Source organism: Schistocerca gregaria, chromosome 5, assembly GCF_023897955.1.
Source record: "Schistocerca gregaria isolate iqSchGreg1 chromosome 5, iqSchGreg1.2, whole genome shotgun sequence".
NCBI lineage: Eukaryota > Metazoa > Arthropoda > Insecta > Orthoptera > Acrididae > Schistocerca > Schistocerca gregaria.
In genome coordinates, this window is record NC_064924.1 from 638028594 (window position 1) to 638053995 (window position 25402).

The following is a 25402-nucleotide window of genomic DNA, read 5'->3' on the forward strand; positions in this document are numbered from 1 at the left end:
AGATTACAATGTTGGTTGTGATGCAGTTGCAAATAGTTGTTGTTCTTTTACATTGGCTGTAACAGATGTGAAAATGGCTAATGCAGAAACTGATAATCATAATGACGTCCATATGTGATCATCGATTGAAAAGAATTGCACTAAACATGCCCCCATAATCACTGGCTCGCAATGTGACATTATGTTTGTCTTTGGGAAAAAAAAAATTCAAAAACAGAGCTAGGATCTGCAGAAGTTCCTCTACAACTGCCCACCTGTCTCTTGGTTGCTGTGAGCCAGCCCAGCGGTCTCCGCTACCATCCATTGGTATGTGCCCCCTGCCATGGGGGCTGGATACTGGACGGCCATCTCCACCTCCAGCAAACTCATGCCTGCTACCGTAAGGAGCGGCTTGTCCACCGGTACTGTTGCTGACTGTACGTTGGGGTGACCGCCCATTGGGGTCTCTCTGACGTGCATATGCTGTTGAGCTAGAACCAGGGGGAAGGCTGCCCCCACTGTCTTTGCGCACGCGGGCTTCTTTATTCCGGTCTCTGTCGTGTTCACGCGACTGTGTCCTATTTCGATCATCGCGCTGTTCTCCACTTTTCTTACTCCGTTCCTTTTCCCGACCACGTTCTTCTTTGTCAAGACCACGTGCTGAGCTGCAATATTATTGAAGTCATATATAAAATCTGCTTAATCTTGACAATGTTTGACATAACAAAGGCAAAAAACACACTGTTACCTAGATTCACTAGGAGCATATGGTCTCTTAGCAGGACTACCAGAATGCATTCCATCTTTCTCTTGTTCTTTTTCATCATCCATTCGCCGCTTATTGTTTCCACGGACTTGTGAGTTGTCTTTCTCTGGTGTAGTACGTGTCTTTGAGGAAAGAAAAGAAGGATGTGTTTTAAATTATACGAAGTGTGAGGAAATGCACACAAAGAACAGGTTTATGCAGTGTATCAGTATCTCAAAATAATCCTATCAGTCATTGATGATATGTAAGCATAAAAATCTATTAGCAGACCCAGAAAATAATATAAGTTCAAAATCAATTTCAAATAAAAATAATAAATAGATTGGTTACCTCTTCTTTTTCTCCTTTTTCAGTTTTAATTTTCTTGTCTGCCCCCTTCTTATCTTCACTCTTTTTAACTGCGTGTTTATATAGCTTGAATAGTTTCTTTGCATCAAATTCAGTGAATTTTGAAACAAAGTACCACAAATTGCTAAACAGAAAAAAAAGAAAAAATAATGATGAAAAGGCCTCATTTCACCTTTAGATATGATGGTCAAAACATAAATGGACTGTTTACCTTCTCCATTCCTTAATTTTATCTGGCTCTTTATACTCTGAGAGGCAACGATTTATTTGATCACCTATTTGTAAAAGGCACTGTCTTGTATGATTCAACTGTTCTTGTTCTGGTAATGAAGTGTCAGGATTATCTAAAGCTTTGAGTGCTTTCTTTACAGGCCTCATTTTTTCCTTACACTAGAACAAAAAAGAATGCATTAAAATTGCGTGAACTCAAAGTGTCACAGTAAATATTAGCATGTTCATAATTAATTCACTATGAATATAATCAAAAAATTGAACTGTAAAACCTCATTAAATATTGCAGGGTCTAAATCGCCTATAACGTCCAGAGCTCTGGGCTCACTGTTTGCAGTAAAATGCATTGGACCAGTTTCTTTCTTGTTCTTCTTGACCTGCTTTTTCTCTCTCTTCTTTTTTACATCCTTTTTCTCCTCTTTTGGAGTTTCTTCTTTCTCTTTTTCTTCTTCCTCACTCTTTACTTCGTGGTTCTCCGATTTTGGTTTGACAACTTTATCTGGAGTTTTTTTCGAAACTTTCTTGGGAACGACTGAGAGATTATTTGCTGACAGGTTCGTATTTTCATCATTTGAGCTTGGGTCATCCTCAATTATTTCCTTTGTCAGAGCAGGTTTAGTTTCACGAGGTTTCTTCTGTCTTCTGGGTTTTGTCTGTAATTAGGATAAGAATATCACTGGCATTAAACCAAAAGAAATGCAAAAACCAAACAAATAAAATTACATTTTAAAAAGATAGCAGAGTAACATGTTAAAACCAAATAATTTCCTACGTGAAGTTACATGCTAACTACATACAAGCACCAAGTACGAAAATTATGCATCCCAGAAAAGGAAAATTAGGAAGCTGCTCATCGTGGTAAAAAATCCTGGTCAAGGATTAAATCAAGTTAGGCTGCCCAGAAACAAATCACACCATGCAGAAAACTGAAACTGTGACAGCAGAAAGGAGGTACAATTGCCCCCGAGAAAGCAAACATGTACATTTTTGAGTTGTAAAGTATTAACCTTGTCCTCTTCATTTAGAAGACAGAAACACTTTCCTCCAAGTCAAAGGTCACTAAAGGAATGTAAAGTGAGATGGTTGGTTCAAATCTCTGAGAGGAAAGAAAATCCAAAAGTTAAGAGCTACCAATAAATTATAAAAATAACAATAAAATTAAGAGACAGAATTCGTGAAGGAAAAATTCTTAATACTGCTGAAAAACACAAATTGAAATTACTTACCTTCAAGTGGGAAAAATTCTTAACGCTGCTGACAAACACAAATTGAAATACAATTACCCTAACTTTTGGAACTCAGTTCCTTTCTTGGGGAAGGTTAAAAAGGAAGGGCAGATCACTCAGTCCCCAGGAAATGAGTGACAAACTTGTAGTGAGGACAAAGGGAAACAATGTTTTATCAAGTGATTTTTCTTTTTGATAAAATAATAACTGCAACAATTGAAACATTTAAAAATCAAAGGCAAACGATAAACTGCCACTGCACACTGGATTATCAAAAGATCAATGACGTGCACTGTAGGCAGTTTTGGCTACAACTTTTCTATCAGCATGTATTGTTAAACACGGCAATAACCACTTCTTGTGATCAAAATATTTATTTTTATTTCAATTTTGATCATTTATCATTTTCAAGAACACATTTGCAAAAAAATAAAAATTATCAAAATTTGAATAACAATAAAAAATTGATAATCACAAGTTGTACTTAAGATGTTTAAAATTAGTTGGAGGTTGTGGGCTTGTCCATTCTCAAGCTACTACGTTCATTATTGAAATATTTTACTCAAAAGTATATCGGTATTGCTTAGTTGGCATCTCTCTTTCAAATAGCAGAACCATGACTTTCAACTCTTCTTAAACTGAAATTTTCATAAATTTACATGTATTCACTGCATGGCTTTTTATGTACAACTACGTGACTGCTCTACAATTCACAGTTAAGTGCCTCGTAGAGGGTTCATCAAACTACTGCTGTTTCACTCTCAAACAGCACATGGGGGGAAAATGAACACTTAAAATCTTTCCATACGAGCTTCAGTTTCTCTTATTTTGTTACATTTCTCTCTATGTAGGTAAGCGCCAACTGAATATATTTAGCATTCGGATGAGAAAGCTGGTGACTGAAATTTCATGGGAAGTTCTTCCCACAGTGAAAAATGCCTTTGTCTTAATGATTGGTCCCACTACTTGAATATCATATCCTTGGCATGCTCTCCCCTGTTTTGCAGTGGTACAAAAAGAGCTGACCTTCTTTGAACTTTTTCAATGTTCTCCGACAATTCTGTCTGCTAAAGATCCCATATCACACAGCAATACTCTAGAAGCAAACAACGGACAAGTGTAGTGTAGGCAGTCTCTTTAGTGGATTAGTTGCATCTTCTAAGTGTTTTGCCAATAACACACAATCCGTGGTGCACCTTCCCCACAATGTTATCCACGTGATCATTCCAATTTAAGTTGTTCATAATTGTAATTTTTGGTTGAACTGACAACCTTAAGATTTGTGTGATTTATTGTGTGGCCAAAATGTAATCTATTTCTTTCAGTACTCATTTGGATGACCTCCTAAATAATTGCCACTTTCCACCCACCTAGCTCATTTTGCAAACTTATTTACTAGATACTAAATCAAGGCATCACAGTGAACAGTTTAAGAAGGCTGCTCAGATTATCTCTTATATCTTTTACATAAATTACTAACACAAGAGGGCCTATAACATTTCCCTGTAGAAAGCCCGAAATCACTTCCGATTTATTTGATGACTTTCCATCAATTGCTATGAACTGTGACTATTCTGAGACAAAATAATGAAACCAATCATACAACTGAGATAATACTCCATACCCACACAATATGATTAGAGACCACTTATGAGGAACAGTATAAAAAGCCTTCTGGGAGCCTAGAAATATGGAATCAACTTGAGATCCTCTGTCAATAGCACTGATTTCTTCATGAGAATAAAGAGCTAGCTGTGTTGCACACTAGCGATATTTTCTGAATCCATGCAGACTATGTGTCACTAAATTGTTTTCTGTGAGGGTATTCATAATGTTCAAACACAGCATATGTTCCAAAATCCTATTGTAAATCAATGTCAGTGGTATGGGTAAAAAATTCAGCAGATTACTCATATTTTCTTTCTTGAGTATTGGCGTGACCTGTGAAACTCCCCAGTCATTAGATATAGATATTTCACTGAGTGAATCGTTGCATATGACAACTAGGTATGGAACTATTATATCAGCATACACTGAAAGAAATCTAACTGGTATACAGTCTGGACTGGAAGACTTATCTTTATTAAGTGAGTTGAGTTGCTTCGATATACCAGAGGTTATCTACTTGTAAGTTTCTCATGTTGGCAACTGTTCTTGATTCAAATTCTGGAATATTTATTTCACCTGCTTTGGTGAATGAGTTTCAGAAAATCGTATTTAGTACCTCCACTTTGGTGGTATTGTTATTACAGCCACACACTGAAATATTGATTGTCTTGCTTTTGGTGTACCTTACATAGACCAGAATATCTTTGGATTTTCTACCAGATTTCGAGACAGAGTTTTTTTAAGGACGCTGTTAAAAGCGTCTTGCACTGAAGTCCATGCTGAATTTCGACCTTCTGTAAAACTTTGCCAATTTTGGGGATTCTGTGTTCTTTTAAATTTGGCATGCTTTTTTCATTGCTTCTGCAACAATGTTCTGACCTAGTTCAGACACCATAGGGGTCAATTCCATCTCCCATGAATTTATTTGGTATAAATTTCTCAATTGCTTTTGATATTATTTCTTTGAATTAAGCCACATCTGGTCTATGCTTACATAATTAGTTCGGAAGGAATGCAGAGTGTGTCCCAGGAAGGCATCATGCAAATTTTTATTTGCTTTTTCAAGCAGATATATTTTATGTTTATTTTTTATGGATTTGGATGCTAACAGTAGTCAGTTTTGTTACAATGACCTTGTGGTCACTAGTACCTGTATCCATCATGATGCTCCCTGCTTGCTCAGGATTATTTGTAGCTAGGAGGTGAAGTATGTTGCCACAACCATTTACACTTCAAGTGGGCTCCTGAACTAAGCGCTCAAAACAATTTTTCGACAAAGTGTCTAGTACAATTTTGGACAATTTTTTATGGCTACCACCAGCTTTCAACACATATTTTTACCAACATATCAAGGGTAGACACAAATTACTACCAACTATAATTGAACAAGTGAAGTACCTATTTGAGATGACACTCAAGTTTTCTTTGACAGCGTAGGAAAAGATAGATTGCTACTCACTGTGAAGATAACATGCTAAGTTGCAGACAGACACAATTAAAATAATACACTTACACATAAGCTTTCGGCCACAGCCTTCATTGGAAAATGAGAAACACACACACACACACACACACACACACACACACACACACACACACACACACACACCATTCATTAGGACAAGCAAGCACACCTCATATACACATGACCACCAACTCCCGCAGCTCAGGCCAGAATGCCAATGACAGTCATGTGTGCGTGTGGTGTGCTTGCTTGTGTGAATAAATGGTGTGTATTTCTCTTTTTACAGTGAAGGCTGTGCCTGAAAGCTAGTGTTTTATCTTTACAGTTAGTAGCAATCTAACTTTTCCTATTGTTGATATTCCTATCTGGAGTTCCCATTGTTCAAGTTTTCTTTGCGTTTTCAGTAACTGCATCATCTGAGTCATAAAAAAGAACCAATTGCTAACTTTTCTTGATTCAAAAAACTTTAATAATGGACTGACAGAGACTGAGTTACTAATTTATTCCAGTTGTCAAGTATAACCTCTCCATGCATATTTACATGAATGACAACTAACGAAGAGGTTGAAGGCATGAGTGGACATGGAAAAACTGTCTGTTTTGGGGCAGACAGTACCCAGTAGCTGGGCATGCTCAGCAAAACGACCTCACTGACTATTTAGATCCTCATACCCAATGTAAGTTTCCCAGAACTCAGGCAATGGAACTTGCTCTTTATCATATCCCCACAACCTGCGACTTTCCCGAACTTAAACCCCATTAACATTCTATTCCCCCACTCCTTTCTTTTATTGTTACACACGGGTTGCCCAGAAAGTAATGCACAACTTTTTCAGCCGAAAACACTGATACGAAAGTGAAACGTTATGTATGTATTATTTGAAGTCTCCTGAGTGAGTGAGCCAAGTTTGCGTCACTTCCAACAGATAACGTAGCTGCAGGACAGTTTCAAAATTGTGTTTGTAGGTGATGTGTGTTACAAGCAACGTGCTGTCACTGAATTTCTCACTGCAGAGAAAGAAACTGTGGGGAATATTCACAGGCGCCTGTGCAAAGTCTATGGAGCATCTGCTTTCGACCAAAGTATATTGCTGGGCACAGAGGGTGAGGTCATCAGAAGGCAGTTCGGCGGAGATTCACAATTGGAAGTGGTCAGGGAGACCAGTCACGGTTGTCAGCAAGCTGATGTTGTCATTCATGAGGGCAGAAGCATATGTCAACACATTAACAAAACTTATTAAAAACAAAGATTCCAAGTGGGAAAGTGCCAGTAGACAGGCACAATAAATAAAACACACACACAGAATTTCTAGCTTTCGCAACCGAATGTCTGCTTGTGTCTGTGTATGTGCGGATGGATAAGCGTGTGTGTGCGAGTGTACACCTGTCCTTTTTTCCCCCTAAGGTAAGTCTTTCCGCTCCCGGGATTGGAATGACTCCTTACCCTCTCCCTTAAAACCCACATCCTTTCGTCTTTCCCTCTCCTTCCCTCTTTCCTGAAGAAGCAACCGTCGGTTGCGAAAGCTACAAATTCTGTGTGTGTGTTTGTGTGTTTTATTTATTGTGCCTGTCTACCGGCGCTTTCCCGCTTGGTAAGTCTTGGAATCTTTGTTTTTAATATATTTTTACCATGTGGAAGTTTCTTTCTATTTTATTTACATCATTAACAAAACTTAACGCACGCTTCTGGTGACTTCAGTGCCAGAGCAGCCCAGGAGATGTTTTGCTGCAACATGATAACACTCAGCCCCACACAAGTCTGAGGACTGCTGAACACATCGCAAAACAGGGTTGAACGGTGCTATCCCATCCACCCTACAGTCCTGACCTAGCCCCCTCGGTCTTCCTCTTGATTGGGCCATTGAAGGATGCTATTCATGGAAGACATTTTGAGGACAATGAGGAGGTGATTCACACAGTGAAGCACTGGCTCCACCACCAGTACAAGGATTGGTACTGACAGGGCATACACGCCCTTGTTTTGCCCTGGAAGAAGGCCGCAGAATGGGATGGAGATTACGTGGAAAAATAGATTGTGTAAATAAAACACCATTCTTTCGTGTATGTGATTCTCATCATGTTCATTAAAGAATTGTTGAAGAAAAAAAAAGTGGTGCATTACTTTCTAGGCAACCCCAGTATTATAGAATTTATTGATTTATTGTCTAGTCTTTACAATGGGTGGGTCCTTTCCAACCAGGGCGCAAGTGATTCGCCATTCCTTTCTAACCCCTCCCAATCTACCAATTTTCCTTCCTGAGGAAGGAACTAATAGTTACAAAAGTTTGGCTTAATGTTTTCACTTTTAAATGTGCCCATTGGCATCACTGTAACTGTCTCCTGAAGATATGCAATGGCCAGCCATGTTGTCTCTCTGCTTTTTCTACACTTAATATTATCACAACTGCCACTTATGTTCTAGTAGTTTTGGTGAAATGATTACAACACTGATAGTCTAATGATTAAAGACTTGAATGGCAAAATCCATTGCTGTGCTGTGTAACATTACTATAAATGCTACAAAGCTATAGCCAGTGAATTAACATCTTCTAACTCAAATTAATAGAAATATTAAATATGAAATTAGCAAGAAAATATTAGGAAGCAAACTACACAGAGTTATTAGAATTCACAGCCTGTGAACCTTTTCCACACAATCCAGAGATATGGCAATATGATGTTTGTTACTTACAACACATGAATTATCCAGCTGCTTCTGCAAGATGCGAAGCAAGTAATCAGCTCTTTGCTGTAAATGTTTGGCTTGAGGCTTCTTGTCTTCATTTGCAAGGATTTTATCCCCAATGCCCAATGAAGGATCCATTTTTATTGCTTCCCAAGATCCCATACCATACTGATAGACACCTTGCAACAATTTTGAATCATCCTCTATGTCCCAAGGTACGTCATAATTAGCTGGTTTCACTCTGTTGACAGAAAGTTTTGTTTGTTGGTGACAGATGAAGTAGGCAAATTAGGTTTCAGTGTGCACAGGACCAGCAGCACTCTAACCAACAAATAAGCACATTTATAAAACACTTCTCCTAGCAAGCCTTTCGGGTCTGTGAATAAAGACAAGATTCATAATCTCTGAATCACTGCAGCCAAAAACAGGTGCAACACATGGTATTCAAAACATTTATTTTCTGATACAACACAAAATAATCAGTTTCATGTACAAATCATGAACTAAAGATTGTCAATATCGGTTGAAACCAGTATCATTCTGATTTTTACTAAACAGAAAGATACTATGGTAATATATGGTAATATATACTATCAAAGTTCTTAGGATAATCATTTCAGGACGGGTCAACCGTCATAGCTATCCGCACACACGATATGTGGGGTGATACTTCTTGAAACGATCATTCTAAGAATTTTGACAATATATATTATCACGTGTGTGTGTGTGTGTGTGTGTGTGTGTGTGTGTGTGTGTGTGTGTGTTGATAGTAAACTTGTGATGCACAGCTACTCTGTTTTAACATCTATTGCTAATGTTTGATGAGCATCTGTGTAACATTCTTGCATTTACTGAATGAACCAATGACAAAATGTGGCAGTCTACTTTGGATTTCTCTATCTTGGCTATCACTGGTGCAGTTTTATCACACACCACAAATCGTACAGTTGATACTGGAAAGGTCAAAGAAAAGCCACGATAATACACAGTAGGCAAATTAAGATTAGGTACTTATTTTTATGATTTAATTCTTAAATAACTTTTTTGTTACACATTCAGAAATTCTTTTACAGAACAGGAACTGCACTTTATTAGAAATGCCTTCAGCTTAATTTTAAATACTGGATAAGTAGCAAATTTGTTTCCTCTGGTCTCTTAATGTGTAGTATTACACCAATGATAATTATGCACCTCTGACAGGCTGCTGTTCCGTGATATTTTTGGTGTATATTTGATTTCTCTCTGGTACAATAGTTGTGTACATTTTCCTTCTGTAGTAGTATGCTCATTTTCAAGGGAGAGTCTTTAGTGAAAAAGATAGTTTCACACATGAATGAGAGTGGAATGTTCAGAACATAAAGCTCAGTAAAATGAAATTTACAGGACTCTTTCCTTTTAAGGCTATAAATTATTCTTAGAGCTCTTTTTTGCATTCTAAAAGACTTTGGCAGAGAGCTGAGTGTCTCCAAAAAATGATCTTATATCGAAGCAATGAGTAGAACTGTGCATAGTATGTCTGCAGCGCTGTTGTTTTGCTTGTAGTTGACTTCAGTATTTTTAGATCATAGCACACAAATGAATGTTTCCTAGCTAAGTTATTTATATGTGTGTCCCACTTTAAATCTTGCTGAACCCACAGACCCAAAAATTTTGAGACACTGCCATTTCATGAGGGATCATTTATTAATCTGCTTGAATAGACACTTGATCAGAGCAAGGAAATAAATGAAAGCTGATCCACAGAGTTTTTTTCAGTATTTACAAGTGTGTATTTTGGTGAAACACTCAGAAAGTCTTTTCACAGAACTTTTTTGTGCTGTCAACTGTAAGGTTTCTGGGCAGGATCCAAAAAGCAATATGCTGGCGTCACCAGCATATAGGATAGTTTTTTGGAGACTCATGTATTCAACATCGTCCACATAAATCAAGAAGAGTATTAGACCTAAGATTTAAGTCCTGTGGTATGCCTTATTTGATTGGTAACTCCCCAGAAAGGAAGGAGCTGTTTCTTGTTTTATTCTTAGTGTTGAGTACATATTGATGTAATACCTTCTGGTCGTGGTCTTTTAGGTACAAACACAAACAGCTATGTGCTACACTTCTTACTCCTTGTCTTTGTAACTTTTCAAGCAGAACGTGAAAAAATCCAGGATGTTGCAGGCTTTTGACAGGTCTAGAAAAATACCTGCAGCTAATTTATGTCGATCAAGGGATTTTAAAGCACAGTCTAAGAAATCTAGAATTGCTGTCTGTGTACATTTAAGCTTTCTAAAACCATGTTTTTGTTGTTATGGTAAGAGGAGATAGCTGTGACACAGGTCGGTAGTTTGATATTTTCTCATAAGAATCTTTCTTTAGGAATGGTGAAACATTTATTATTTTGAGACATCTGGAAAGACACCAGTTTCTAGAGTGCAGTTGAAAATTTTTACCACTGGTTTTATTATGTGGTAAGCACATGCTTTTAATATCAAATCAAGTATTTCATCAAGGTCACTTGACATATTGCTTAATGATTTAATTTTACTTATAATTTCATCGGGATTTGTTTCATAAATATATGCAGAGGCATCCAAGCTCACTGATTAGTTGGAGGAACTTCGGACTGGTCCTTTACAGTTTGATGGAATGAGGTCTTCAGCTAGGGCAGTGACGTATTTGTTGAATTTTGTCACAACTTATTTTGGGTGACTTTCAAGCACTCTAGTGTTCTTACTTCTATTTGTTAAGAGTACCACAATAATGAGCAATATTTGAGAATTTTTTACACGAGAGTATTGTGAGGCACCGTGTTTGTGAGTGAATTATATTTCTGTAGGAATCTCTCAATGAATCTCAGTTTGCCATTTGCTTTTTGTACAACTAATGTTATGTGGTCAGGCCTGCAACCAGTCAGGGTTGGCTGAATTCCTGAAGATGCTCACTATTTAGAATGGTTTGAGAAAGATGTGTGCCTATTTTAAATGATAAAGATGCAGAAAACGTTAGCCTGTCTTTGCGTGGAAAAACAGAAAGAAAAAAAATCCAACAGCTCACTGTCCAATTTCTTGCCACTAGCAACATAATGTTATAACAGTTTGCATTGATTGAAAGTCATAGCTTCACAATAAATAACAAACAGGAGACTTCTTTACGCAAATTTGGATATAATATCCTTGTTCAGTTATGTGGAGTTACCTGTATAACATTACAAACACTCTCAGAGTTCCACCTTTTGTAATACATTCTATGCTTCCAATATGTGATATTATAACATACCTTGCAGCCAACACCCATTTCTTCCTTTCCGAAGGATCTGCAGGCAACACTTCATCCAATGGCTCAAGCTCTTTCTCACAAGACATAACACTTTTTGCATTAACAGATACACCTCCAAGTTTAAATGAAGGACCTCTCCCTCTTCGTTTCTGGATAGGACCTAATAAAATGGAAGATCAAGTGCGGAAATAATTTCTAAGCACAGAAAAAAAAGTAAATTATAACTGTATTGCTTACGATAAAGAGATTTCACATTTCTATAAGTAATATAGAACTATATGATTATTAATTAACAATTCGACTTGTGTAACAGCACATCAGTCACATAGAAAGCTCGATGTGCAAGGCTCTGAAAAGGATGAGTTTCCTTTTGACCTACTATTTATATTATCAATTTGCACTTTTTTATTTTATTTTTATCCCAGTTGCTTCTTTTACTGCTTGTTCTAACACAATTTTTGTAGCACAGCTGAATATATCCGTGCTGAAAAAAAGGCCAATTTTCCCGCGATTTAACACACTGAAGAGTATATTACACACATTTATCCCCATTCGTGTGAAAATACCACAATGAATTCACCAGATGAACATGAAAACAAATTATTATTTGTGGCTAAGATATGAACTGAGAATACATTTATTCCATGTCTTGTAATCTAGAATAGCAGTAAAACAGACTGATAACTGAAGTTACAATACAAATATCCTGCCCAAAACATCCCTGTATCACTTTTAGCTCCTGTTACACGAGCCACATGAGTTTTCCTAAAGATACAGCATTCTGAGTACCTTACATTCCCCGTGCAACCCATCACTCAAAACTTGAAATGAACAATATTTCACAGTTGTATGTTGACATTTGTTTTATGTAAAGTCTGCACATTTTCAATTGCCACAAAACAATTACTTTATTTGTTAGTTAATGTTGTTGGTAGCACAGTATTAAGAGACGGGAAATGATTTATAACTGTTCTGGTGTCTTTTTAGAGTATCTTTATGAGCAAGACTATTTCCCAGAAATAAAAGACAAAAACACTCATATACACCTGAAGGAGAAAATGTCATGTTGTCATCAACTAATTAAACTATTTATTTGCATGTAAAATCTCTATTTTTGCTATTTGTGCTGCATACTTAGTTGGTTGAGGAGAAATAGGTTGGAGGAGACGGAGACGGAGAGAGAGAGAGAGAGAGAGAGAGAGAGAGAGAGAGAGAGAGAGAGAGAGAGAGTGGGGGGAGGAGAGGGAGGAGGAGGAGGAGGAGGAGAGCAGAGGGGAGGGGGAGGGAGAGACCGGGAGGAGGGAGGGGAGCCTTACAGTAAAATGACAATGACATAAGATACACATTATTTTATTACAGCTGCTGTATGGTTAACAGTGCACAACAATGACAGCATGATCTTACCCGAGAGATTACTATCTTCATTGTTCACATCATTTTCTTTAGATGCTGTCTGTTCTTTCAGGGCTGCGACACAACGCTCTTTAAGCAGCTCACCCAACTTTCGAAGTTCAGCAAGAGGTTTTTCTTGAAGTTCTGCATCACAAGCCACAGCTTCCAAGCGTTTCAGGGGTGCTGCAAATCTCTTGTAACTCTTGACAAAGCGCCTTATCTAGAAGATCAAAGATAATAACCTTACTGTTTTGAAATTTTCACTCACTACTGCAGTGCTCCGTACAGTTGACATGACTATGCAGAACCGGGGTCCAAACGCCAACTTTTACTTTTCAATCACAGTTCACAAAAATGAGTCCTGGTATGCCCACAATTTTAGTCTATCAGGTGTGTCAACAAAAGTAGCAATATTACTTTTTGGTATAAAAATTTTTTATGAAACTTTAGTGACAACAAGTAATAACAAATTATTAAGAGATATAATGAATTATACAATCTGTATAACAAATTGCTGCTGAAAATGAGATGTTACAAACTCCTTGCTTCTGAAAATCATGTAAGAATGCAATGGAGGTGAGTTACTTTGTTAAGGAACACAGCACAAATACAATGAGTGTAAGCTAAAAATATGCCTATTGTGACTGGCACAAGCACACAATCACATCACTGGCATCAGATGACACAAGAGAGGTTTTGGGGAGGGGTGTGGGGAGAAGGAGACAGAGAGAGAGAGAGAGAGAGAGAGAGAGAGAGAGAGAGAGAGAGAGAGAGAGAGAGAGGGAGGGTGAGAGAGAGAGAGAGAGAGAGAGAGAGAGAGAGAGGGAGGGTGAGAGAGAGAGAAAGAGAGAGAGAGAGAGAGAGAGAGAGAGAGAGAGAGAGGGTGTATTCATAGTATCACATGCCTTGACAAATTCAAGTTCAAAAGATGAGTTACAGTAGCCCACAATTTTTTTGGGTGTATCAGCTACACAATATTTTCTTTACACAGTTTGTCTAGAAGTGATGATCTCCGACAAAATTTTGAAAAATCTATGTCACAGACCCATTAGCCACAGTTAGAAATGAAACCTTTCACATACATGAAGGACATTAAGGAACAAGTAGTTAAGAAATGTTAGTTAACAGCCCACATATAACATTTGCCTCTGAAGAGAAACAATCAGAAAATCTTGCTTATTCACCATATTGCCATCGATTTTGCTTGGCACAGGCTGGGAACAAGGTCCAGCAGCTTCAAAGGAACAACTGGAGAGGTGCACGAGATCCAACACACGGCGTAGTGCCGAGAAGTTTACTTTAACTTTTAGTTCACGTATTAATATAGTGTACAGAGACTGGAAATGTGAAGCAGAGGGATACCTCTGCATCTGTGAAGCCCTTGATGCTCTCCCGAGGAAAGAGAGGAGGCCTGCCTCTCTTTCTTGGTCTTTCGTCATCACTACCTCCTTCTGATGAGTCAGATTCTTCTCCTTTCTTACGTCTTTTCCTCCCACGTCCACTGCCTTCACCTGTAGTATTGACAATTCACAGTAAATGTCTAACAAATACATAAATATGAATATTATATTCCCAATGCAAGTAGCAACATACCCTCACTTTCTGACTGGTTTATCTGTTGCAGCGTCTTCCGGCTCCTCGGAGGTAAATACAGGTCATCCATTTCTTTCTGACGTTCTTCTTCTTCCACCTTCTTTCGGATAGTTTCAGGTATGATTTCATCCTGTTAAGGATATTTTTCAGTTATAATGACAATGAATATTCTAACAGATGGTAATTTTTTAAAATTTCTAGCAGAACTAACAATCTTGTTTTATAAAGCATCTTCTCCAGGGGCTCCAAATAATGATCTTAAAGCGTGTGTCCACTGGCAAAGTAACTTATGCAAGCTCTTGCTGAATTGTTAACATTAGAACAAAAACTTCCACAAGTTTATGATTACAAGTCACTTGGGACAAGTTAATTTCAGCAACTTGCTGCAAGTATGTGATAAGTATTGAGACTAGAGATACATCCTGAGATCGGCAAGTGGATGTTTACAGTGTTGTGATAAAAACCAGGGCAGCTGCCATTGTTGTTGCATTACTATTACTGAAGAAAAATCAGAAAATCAAACAGTTAAGAAAAAAAAAGTTTGGGTGAAGAAATGGATACAGAGGTGTACCATACCTATTTATCAAGAACCACCACTGAAATAATTAAAATCACAGGAGTTCATTCAGATTAAAACTTTATGAGAATGTCACATGGAATTATCAAAAAACTCTTGTCAACTGTACCATAAAATATTCATGACCAGGATAAAAATACGAATAATCAAAAAACTCTTTTCTATTGTACAATAAAATATTCAAAAACAGGATAAAAAAATGCTGCAAGCTATATCAGCAACAGATTAACTTTTCATTATTCTTTGACTTTTGCAAAAAGTATCTGTTTATTTTTATTACACATGTAATGAAATTGAAAATATGGTGCAAAAATTCTGCACGCCAGAACACAAGATATTGCCTTTTAGTTACTCTTCAGTTTTTGCAAACATTATTAATTACAAATGTAATGCACTTATATCTACATTAAGATTAAAAATCAGCTAAGATTTAACGATATCTCTACACCCATTCTACTTTCCCATCTGGTGAAGCAAAGTAGTTGGTTAATTTTTACAGTCTTCCTCGGCTGATGGTGGCCAAGTGTATTTGAGTTCCTATGGTACACTTGTTTCAGTTCACCTGTCTTTGTGGCATTTTCATTTTCCTCAGTGAGACTCATGCCATTATTGAACACACAAAACTTTTGCAAATTTGAGAAAAACTTTCAGCAACTGTCAAGTACTTGCTGCAATATGAAAGAAACTGCTTCCATCAACTTGCGGAAATTGCCTCTGCAAGTAGATGGACAATGCACAAAATAGGCTTAATGGAAAAAAAAAGACACAAAAAAATCAACAAAATAATTTATGTATCTAATCCAATGAAGATGTATCTAATCCAATGAAGATGATTTTCTTCAATGAATTCAATATGAAAATGAAAAATATCACATCATCTTCATTTGAGACAGGAAAAAAGAGGCCACCAGTTCCAACTAAATAGATTATGATTAGGGAGACAGCAACACGATCTGATTTCAGTCTGGAACTTGTAATTAAATGGTAGAAGAATTGGAACCTTCCTGACACAAATAAAAAAAGAACAAGAAGGGGGAGAAGAGGCTTAAAACTAAGAAAAAGTGGCTATTGAGAGAAAAGTTTTGTGTGAGAAGTCCCAGCTTGCTTATGCCACACAGGTCCTATTAATATTGCTGGTCCTTGTACAGAAATGGACTCCCACATCACTTCCATGTCTTCTCCACGAGAAATACGAAATCATCAGCAGCAATACTACCTGTAAATTTATTATACATCAAATTTTGATGGGCAGTGTTCCACATAACTACAAGTGCTTGGGCTACAAGAACTCTTTAGAAATGTAACTACATTGACAGACTTGTTGTAGTACCAGTAGATATCTTCTTATGATTTGAAAGCAATGGGGTATCTCGCCCTCATTATCATCTTCACAGCTTCATGAATGATATCTGATACGTTTTAGGGTTAACTTTGCTATATTAGAACTTGCCCCCCCCCCCCCCCCCCCCCCCCAACCTCCTGCTGGCATGTCAGTCCTCCTATCTGATCCACACTTTTTCCATTCTCTGTTTCTGATACTTTTTTTTCATTCATGTTGTCATATGTTCTATTTTACTGCAGCTACAGTTTCTTAATACTTGATTACTGAGCACCTCACTGCGAAACTTAGGAAGACAGTTTTCTACAACATTTCAGTTTTGCTTCCTTCCTAGATCCCATCAGTTCAAGAAAATCTATCTCCTTCATCACCTTCACACCCTGCAAAAGCCCCCACTTCCTTCATACACGCTTTTAAAGCTAAACAGAAATGCTTTGTTTTCGAGAAGCTCAACATTATATCAGATGTGCATTTCTCACCATGAACATGATAATTATATATTTTGAAACACATTTCCTCTATCTTAACTCAGTGTGTATATTAACAACATGCAACACAAAGTATATAAATTAACATAAAAATGAACTTTGAAAAATGCTAACCCAATCTTTGCTTTCATCATCAGGTTCATGTTCTGTTACAGCTATGTCCTTGTCTTCCTCAAATGCTGCGAAGCTTGCAACTTTGAAAGCAGATAAAAGCTCATCTCCTACAGTAGCTGGAGCATCGTCACGTGTTTCTGCCCTTCTCAATATTTCATCTATATCACACTGCAATTAAAGAAAAGAAAGGTACAAGAAAAACAAGATTAAAAACTAGCACTCTAAAAACATGAATACAAATTAACAGTCGGAAACACTTAAACCAAACTTTTAGATTATATTTTCAAAATATAAAAATATGTTATGAACAAAGATTCCAAGACTTACCAAGCGGGAAAGTATCCAGATGGATACTTCCCACCAACACCAACCTATCCGAACTCCGGAGATGGGAACTCGCCCTTCAGTATATCCTCTCTTCTCGATATCCGCCAGGCCTCAACCTCCGCTAATTTCAAGTTGCCGCCGCTCATACCTCACCTGTCCTTCAACAACTTCTTTGCCTCTGTACTTCCGCCTCGACTGACATCTCTGCCCTTACTCTTTGCCTTTAAATATGTCTGCTTGTGTCTGTGTATGTGCGGATGGATATGTGTGTGTGTGTGTGTGTGTGTGTGTGTGTGTGTGTGTGTGTGTGTGTGTGTGTGTGTGCGCGCGCGAGTGTACATCTGTCCTTTTTTTCCCCTAAGGGAAGTCTTTCCGCTCCCGGGATTGGAATGACTCCTTACCCTCTCCCTTAAAACCTACATCCTTTCGTCTTTCCCTCTCCTTCCTGAAGAAGCAACCATCGGTTGCGAAAGCTAGCAATTCTGTGTGTGTGTTCGTGTGTTTTGTTCATGTGCCTGTCTGCCGGCGCTTTCCCGCTTGGTAAGTCTTGGAATCTTTGTTTTTAATATATTTTTCCCATGTGGAAGTTTCTTTCTATTTTATTTACATCATCAAAATATGTTATGAGAATTATATATGCTGTTAGTTCTAGAAGACCCTGCAGATATGTCATGAAGGAACTCTGTTACACACACCCACACCCACACACACACACACACACACACACACACACACACACACACACACACACAAACTTGTCTGTTAACATGACCAGTATGTTCTTCTCTAAAATAATACAATCCAAGGATATCAGAACCAAAAACAGCCTCTACATAGACTTTACGAATTGAACATTAGTTCAGAAAGGAGTACATGTGTACATAGTTATTGAACAACTTCCCATAGCATGTAAATGTGTTGAGGGTAATGTAGTGGAATTAAAGAACTTGATGTTAGATGACTTTTCCTATTTCATAGATGTATTAGGTTCAAATATAATTAATATTAGCACTCTAGTACTATGTTCCTTAAAGGTAGGTCATTTAATGTGGGCCATTTAAATAAGATGACTTCTTTTCTCATCCCAGAGTCTTCTCTCCCTAGAATGAATTTAATGTAATATAACTGAAAATGTTAAACTATCAATAACTTCCACTGCAGTTCTCTTGTTTAGGCCGAATGAACAGTTATAATTGTGTGAATCTTTTTGTTGTGCCTATCGCGACTCAGCATCTAAGCTATATGGTGAGTGGTAACTTCTCTTCTCTGGTATTGAACAGTTATAAGTATTTCAAGGAGACAGTAGATACTTACAGTAGGCTCTTCATCGCCATCTTCTTCATCTTTGAATAATTCCTCAGCTCCAAACTTGAGTATTGCTGTAAGCTCTTCTTTATTGAATGGAGTAGTAGATGAGGAACTTTTTTTGTCCAAAACTGTTCGCCCAGTTGTATCCATCCGCTGAATTACGAGGTGGTCCAAAACCATTTTTTGCTTTGCACGTTCAACAATTTCCTCCTCCACTGAGCTTCGTGTTACTAATCGATATATATTAACCTGTAAACAATTTTTAGATATGTAAATTTTGGACAGATGTAAAGTGAGCTACAGGTCATATCTTTTGGTTTGTAATATTTATAAATGACAGTTGAAATGCACAGATGTCATGAAGCTAGTATTTGCTCCTCAATAACAATTACAGTGGAATAAGAACAGAAAAATTTTCATCTAGACAGCAGGAGTTATGAACAGAAGTGAAAGACAAAACAAACACTAGCTTCAATAAACACTAGTTACTTCAGCGAGGGTGTCCATCACTTTGAGGTGTGTTTAGGAGAAGTTCCAGCTTAATATCTAAGCAATGGGAAGTAATAAAGATGAAAAGCAAAGTGAACAAAACTACACAGAGAGGGAGAGGAGGGGGGGGGGGGGGGAGGGAGAGAGAGAGAGAGAGAGAACTTACACTAGGTTACACACTTTTTCAGCTCTACAACAAACATATATACACATTGAGTAAAAAAAATGAAGAGGAAGTATGGTCATATTTCTTACCTGATAATGGATACCCCATAATGGATCAGACAATCAATGATAAGCATTTTAAAACCCATGTAAAAAATCAGACAATTAAACTAGCTTTTGAACTTTTGCTAGTTTTTGAGTTTTACGAGAAACAACTACACTAACATAGACATCTGACCTTTCATCTCCATAACTCTGTGGTGTATGTTTTTGTTTTTAGTGAAACTGGAGCTGAAAAATGTGGGAAATTGGTTGAACACTAAGGGAATAATCTGACCTTTAAGTGCACCTATTCTTCACCTTTGAGTAGCTGACTGTCCTAAAGGCTGTGAATAATATAACAAATAGCCAGACTGAATTTTTCACTCTGCAGTGGAGCATTTTAACACAACAAATATATTGCTGTATCATGAGGAAACATTTGTTAAACGCCCTACAACAGATCTGACATGAGAAAAACGGCGGTAGAAAAACAATGCCTTTCCCAGCTAGTGATTAAATCTGTAACCATCTACGAAACAATTTGCTTATTATGATGACACAAGCTGAAGCTAGTTGCTGGAATAAAATCTGGGTTATTTCATTTTGAACTCCATACACAATATTCTTAATAGATCGGAGTCCTTTTCAGATACACGATTTGCTGCATTTACAATTTGTATCATAATACTGACTTTTTCTAGTATGCACAACAGCCTGGATAAATTCAACAAATGACATGTTCTTAATGAAGTACTCATTTAAACTAACAGTCTTATGGAAAGAAGAACAAGAAGTGATTTTTGAGATGTGTCACTTAGTGACTGAATACTATTCTCCACAATTTTGGCATATTTTTCACAGTGTTCCATTACTTTTAATGCAAATTTTACCTTCGAGATGTGGAAATAACTGATATCAAAATACAAAAACAGATAATAGCATCTTTTGCTCTCAGAAAGTAGGAGGAATCCAATCTCCTCCAAGAAATTCTCCTTGTTTCTCTTGAGAATGAATCTGTGATATGAAAGCTTTGAGCGATATAATCAATTTTTATGAGTTTCTATCACCTGTCCTGAAATTAAGTACTTGTTGGACCATCTCTCTCTCTCTCTCTCTCTCTCTCTCTCTCTCTCTCTCTCTCTCTCTCTCTCTCTCTGCATATATGATTTCACTTGCATGCCTACCTGATTTTTCTGTCCAATTCTATGAGCACGTGCTTGTGCCTGCAGATCATTCTGAGGATTCCAGTCAGAATCAAAAATAATTACAGTATCTGCAGTTGCCAAATTAATACCCAGACCACCTGCTCTGGTTGACAGCAAGAAACAGAAATCCTAGAGAAAGGAAATAAAACATGAAATTAAAAACAGAAGTTCTCACTGAGCTGAGGTACAAAACAGGCACATTATGTGTGAGTTCTTAAGAATAAAACAAATTACAAACACATTATATTCACTATCATAATCAAAGATTTGATTGCTGTAATTAGAATATGATCTTTCTATCGAGAGGCAGCAGGTTATGGAGGCATTGCCTCTGCTATTCCTATGAAGTAACACACTGCATATAAAAGTGTTATAGGATTAAAGCAGACTGAATAAGGAATGTATGAATATTAAATTGTAAGTGGACAAGTTTTGTGTTAAACCAAAGCAATAACAAGTGCTTTCAGAAGAAAAATGTAACACGGCAAATTAGTGAGGCAGTAACAAACGGAAAATATAAAGAGTCAAAGTGTGAAGGAGGAATTGGTTGCAACAGGAAAATATCTCTTCAATTTGAAATTCTGTCTACTCCATTCTTATCTTTCTCTTACCAGCAGCTTCCTTGCTTAAAACATCTGGCAGCTTATTGCTCATACTTGAGTATCACTGTTAAATTAGTTATTACAGCAACTCCAGAGATAGTTTTAAAGTGGAAATCATGTGATGAGTGGTGGAGCTATCTAAGCGCTCTACGTAACCGGGACCTCCAGCGCCTAGCAGCCAGTCGCCGACTCACCTCAGAAGATGTTGCCCACAATAGGCAACGAAACGCCAGGAAGGAGAAGAAAATTTATATATGGAGCACGGCAGTTCAGCCCAGAAGTTTTAATTAATGAAGACGCCGGATGTGAAAGCTTACATGTTATGATTAGACACCTCTACGGGGAGGATATGTCGATTGTGGTACGACGATTGGAGAGCCTACGTAAGAAAAAAGCCCAGCAACTTTGTTCACTCACTTTTTTGCTATGTTGTCGTGACGATGGGACAGTTCCGAAGTTCTTCAATGCGAGAAGAATGTTCCATTCAGCGCAAGCGAACCGTATTTACTTATGCGTGGAATTGGTGGTGCTGTGGGAGTGGATCCAATAAACATGTCGAGGACTTGCAGTAAATAGTAGTCAACTGTTAAATCTTCATTTACGTATTAGCAATACTATGTGTTTGGGTGATTGGAATAAGGTGGATAGATTAATATTTAGCTCTATGGAACTTAGGGAAGAAGTGTCTTCTAATAGGTAGAAGAAGATGTTTGAGCATTTACAAAAACAGGAAACAATGATTACAGACAATTCCCATGCAGTTATCAACTTGTCCGGGAAAGAACTATCCACGAAGGAAGTCTCTGTTCTCTCGAAAGGAGGAAATTTTGCTATCACTCCATCACAGATTCCCACGGAAGATATTGTTGCCAATATAGATGCAGGGATTCGTCTGTTATCACCGCATTCTGCCGATGAAATCAGGATGGAAACAGACAGGATATTACGTAAAGCCTAGCCACCCAGCAGTAATTTATCCCTAGGAGAAAGGAAGACGTTATCGGAGATTAATGCGGACAGGAATATTGTTGTACTTACTGCTGATAAGGGTAATGCTACTGTTGTGCTAAAGAGTGAGGATTATCATAGGAAGATCAGTGACCTCTTGGATCCTACCACCTATAAAAAACTGAAAAAGGACTCTACAATGAAAGTGTTGAGTGCTACCCAGCAATTAATAAAAAGCTCTTCCATTCCTACAGAAGATAAAAAAAACCTTTGCAAAACGGAAGCTTACCCTCCTAGACTGTATGGGTTACCTAAGATACACAAGCCCAATATCCCATTGAGACCGATAGTAAGTGCCATTGGGACTCCTACTCAAGAACTGGCTAGATATCTTGCTTCTTTGTTGCAACCGTATATAGGTAAAACTGACACTCATATTAAAAATTCCATGCATTTTATCGAAAAACTGAGGGAGATTGCAGTTAGTCCAAGTGACATCCTTGTCAGTTTCGATGTAGTATCCCTGTTCAACATGGTCCCTGTTGACGAAGCTCTTTCTTGCATAGCTGATATGTTTCCTACTGGGATAATAGCTTTGTTTTGACATTGTCTGTCCTTGACTTATTTTCAATATAACATGTTTTTTGAACAAATTGATGGGGTGGCCATTGGTAGCCCTCTGAGCCCAGCTATTGCTAATCTATTTATGGAATTTTTCGAACAACAAGTGGTGCAGTCGGCCAATAAAAGCCCTTTGAAATGTTATCGATATGTGGATGACACCTTTGTGATACGGAATCATGCTGAAGCACATAAACAGTTTCAATCCAAAGACTGAGAAGGAGAGTAATGGACAACTAAATTTTTTTGGTTATTAAACAGGCAGATGGGACTTCAAGGCATACGGTATATAGGAAAGACACACACACACTCCGATCGTTACCTACATAAGGATTCGAATCATCATCCTACGCTGAAGAGAAGAGTCATAAAAACTTTGGTGGACAGGGCTAATAATATCTGTGAGCCAATTTATTTGCAAGATGAATTAAGCCATTTTTGAACGGCTTTCAAAAGAAATGGGTACACTGACAACGAGATAGATCGAGCACTCCACCCTAGAAGAAAAGTGTCCGAAAATACACGACAACAGCAACCACTGGCTGGAAAAGTTTTTCTTCCATTTATTCATAACATCACAGACCGTATTGGGAAAGTTTTGGCCAAGTTTCAAGTGGATACAATCTTTCGACCTACCAAGAAAATTAGTGAAAGTTTAAGATTGGTGAAAGACGCACAACACCCCTTAGCTACCCCAGGTGTGTATAAAATTCTGCGTAGCTGTGGCATGGTTTATATTGGAGTGTTAATACCCGTCTAATGGAACACAAAAGGAACTGTAGATTGGCAAATCAGCTGTAGCAGAACACATTTTCAAAGACGGTGATCACGAAATAAAATTTAGTGAGACAAACGTGATAGCTAAGATCTCACATTATTATACCCGCATGTATAGAGAAGCTATAGAGATATACAACACAAAAATAATTTTAATAAAATAGAAGAGGGGTTAAAACTAGACAAGATATGGTGGTCGACTTTGCACCAATGAAGTGACTATCGATTACCTGTAATTGAGAGAGATGGCACTACCCAGAGACTGTTTTAAAGTCGAAAGCATGTGACGAGTAGTGGCGCCATCTAAGGGCTCTATAAAAGTGGGATCTCCAGCACCTAGCAGCCAGTCGCCGAATTACCTTGAATGATGTTACATGCAGTAGGCAATGAAACGTCAGGAAGGACAAAAAGTTTTATATGTGGACCATGGCAATTCGGAAGTTCTAATTAATGAAGACGCTGGCTGTGAAACCTTACATGTGATGATTATTACAGCAACTTTTGGCTAAAATTTTGTATTAAGAGAACAAACTCTTTGGGTGTTACTATCCTCGTTACATTACTCATAAGTACACTCCAGCCTGACTGGTCAGTCAAGACACAACACCAGGAAAACAGAATCTTACTATAATTAATGATAAACCAAAGTAAATAAGTAACAACAATAGGCTATTTTGATACCACAAACAGAAAATAAAACAAAGAACATACTGATTTAAATGCTAAGTGATTATTATGTTCCACAGTATATTTTGGGTAGTATAATTTTTAATCCCCTTTGTCACGTATGGGTTGTGTTGACATGTTTTCTTCTTCCATTACCGAGATGAGTTAGCTTTCAAGTTATATTCCCTATTTTTTCTTCCAGGGAAAGAATTTGTGGCACCTTAAATTTAAGTTGATGTGTGTGTGTGTGTGTGTGTGTGTGTGTGTGTGTGTGTGTGTGTGTGTGTGTGTGGTGGGGGCTTGGAGCTGTGCATGCACTCATGTGCAAGTAAGGTCAATTGTGTATTTTGGAACTACTTGAGCAGTAATATGTACAGTGTACCTCTATTCCTTATTCTAATGTTTTCTGCCTATAAAGAAAATCACTGACATTTGTCTCTTTCTGTGTCAGTTTTAGATGTCTGTGATACCTACTTTACAAAGGCCCATCGAGGTCAATTCTTGGTGCCTCTATGAGATCAATTCTTGGTGTGTCTACAACATTTCTGTTCTCTTTATATGGGGAAATAATTTTCACTTGCATTCTCTAGGTAGGTAGAAAGTAAACAGCAGCAGCTCAAAATGTGCCTGAGGGGTGAGGCAGAGTGTGAGGGAAACAATCCCTTCCCTCACTCCGTTCCACCTCATGGCTGCCTATCATCAGTGGTATTGGCTGAAAGGAAAAAGACTGCCCTACTAGCAAATGTCATTGTTTGCTTGCTTGCTTTGCTGTGACTTGTTTGGTTGTTTGTATTCAATCAGTACAGGCATTAAAGGGCAGTGCACAATGCACAGTGATTAATTTGAGTACACTATTAATAGTAATAACTGTATGTAATTACTAAAATGTATTTTTTTGCCACACACATCAAATCTAATTTACTTAAAACTTGTTAGTGGAGGTGATCTATCTTCTGATTTTCACTTAGGAAGGGATGTCTGATTGCCTGCTTATAGATTAAGTTTTACCTTAGACACTGCATAAGTGCCAATGGTGAAAAATTTTGTGTAACAAGAATCCAGATAATAAATCTCACTGTAAGCAAGAAACAGACAATAAATCCTTCCCTCGGTATGATGTTTTAACTGAATAAGATGAGACATGTGTTGGGTGAGGGTGGGGGGTGGGGTGGGGGGGACTGA

The 25402-nt window shown here is 37.7% G+C and overlaps 1 protein-coding gene across 2 annotated transcripts in view; it reads right to left on the reverse strand.

Annotated features, from left to right (window-relative positions):
- The window catches only part of LOC126272430 (chromodomain-helicase-DNA-binding protein 1), a 112972-nt gene that overhangs the window by 13805 nt on the left and 73765 nt on the right, over positions 1–25402 (reverse strand). For both annotated transcript variants that reach the window (XM_049975299.1, XM_049975300.1), the window contains exons 16-28: positions 20586–20735; positions 18712–18954; positions 17071–17238; positions 14553–14682; positions 14322–14470; positions 12972–13179; positions 11568–11727; positions 8316–8550; positions 1597–1977; positions 1305–1483; positions 1076–1217; positions 728–867; positions 255–644 (exon numbers count right to left, since the gene is read on the reverse strand). In XM_049975299.1, coding sequence (XP_049831256.1) covers positions 255–644; positions 728–867; positions 1076–1217; positions 1305–1483; positions 1597–1977; positions 8316–8550; positions 11568–11727; positions 12972–13179; positions 14322–14470; positions 14553–14682; positions 17071–17238; positions 18712–18954; positions 20586–20735 — 2675 coding nt within the window. The remainder of the gene's footprint in view (positions 1–254; positions 645–727; positions 868–1075; positions 1218–1304; positions 1484–1596; positions 1978–8315; positions 8551–11567; positions 11728–12971; positions 13180–14321; positions 14471–14552; positions 14683–17070; positions 17239–18711; positions 18955–20585; positions 20736–25402) is intronic.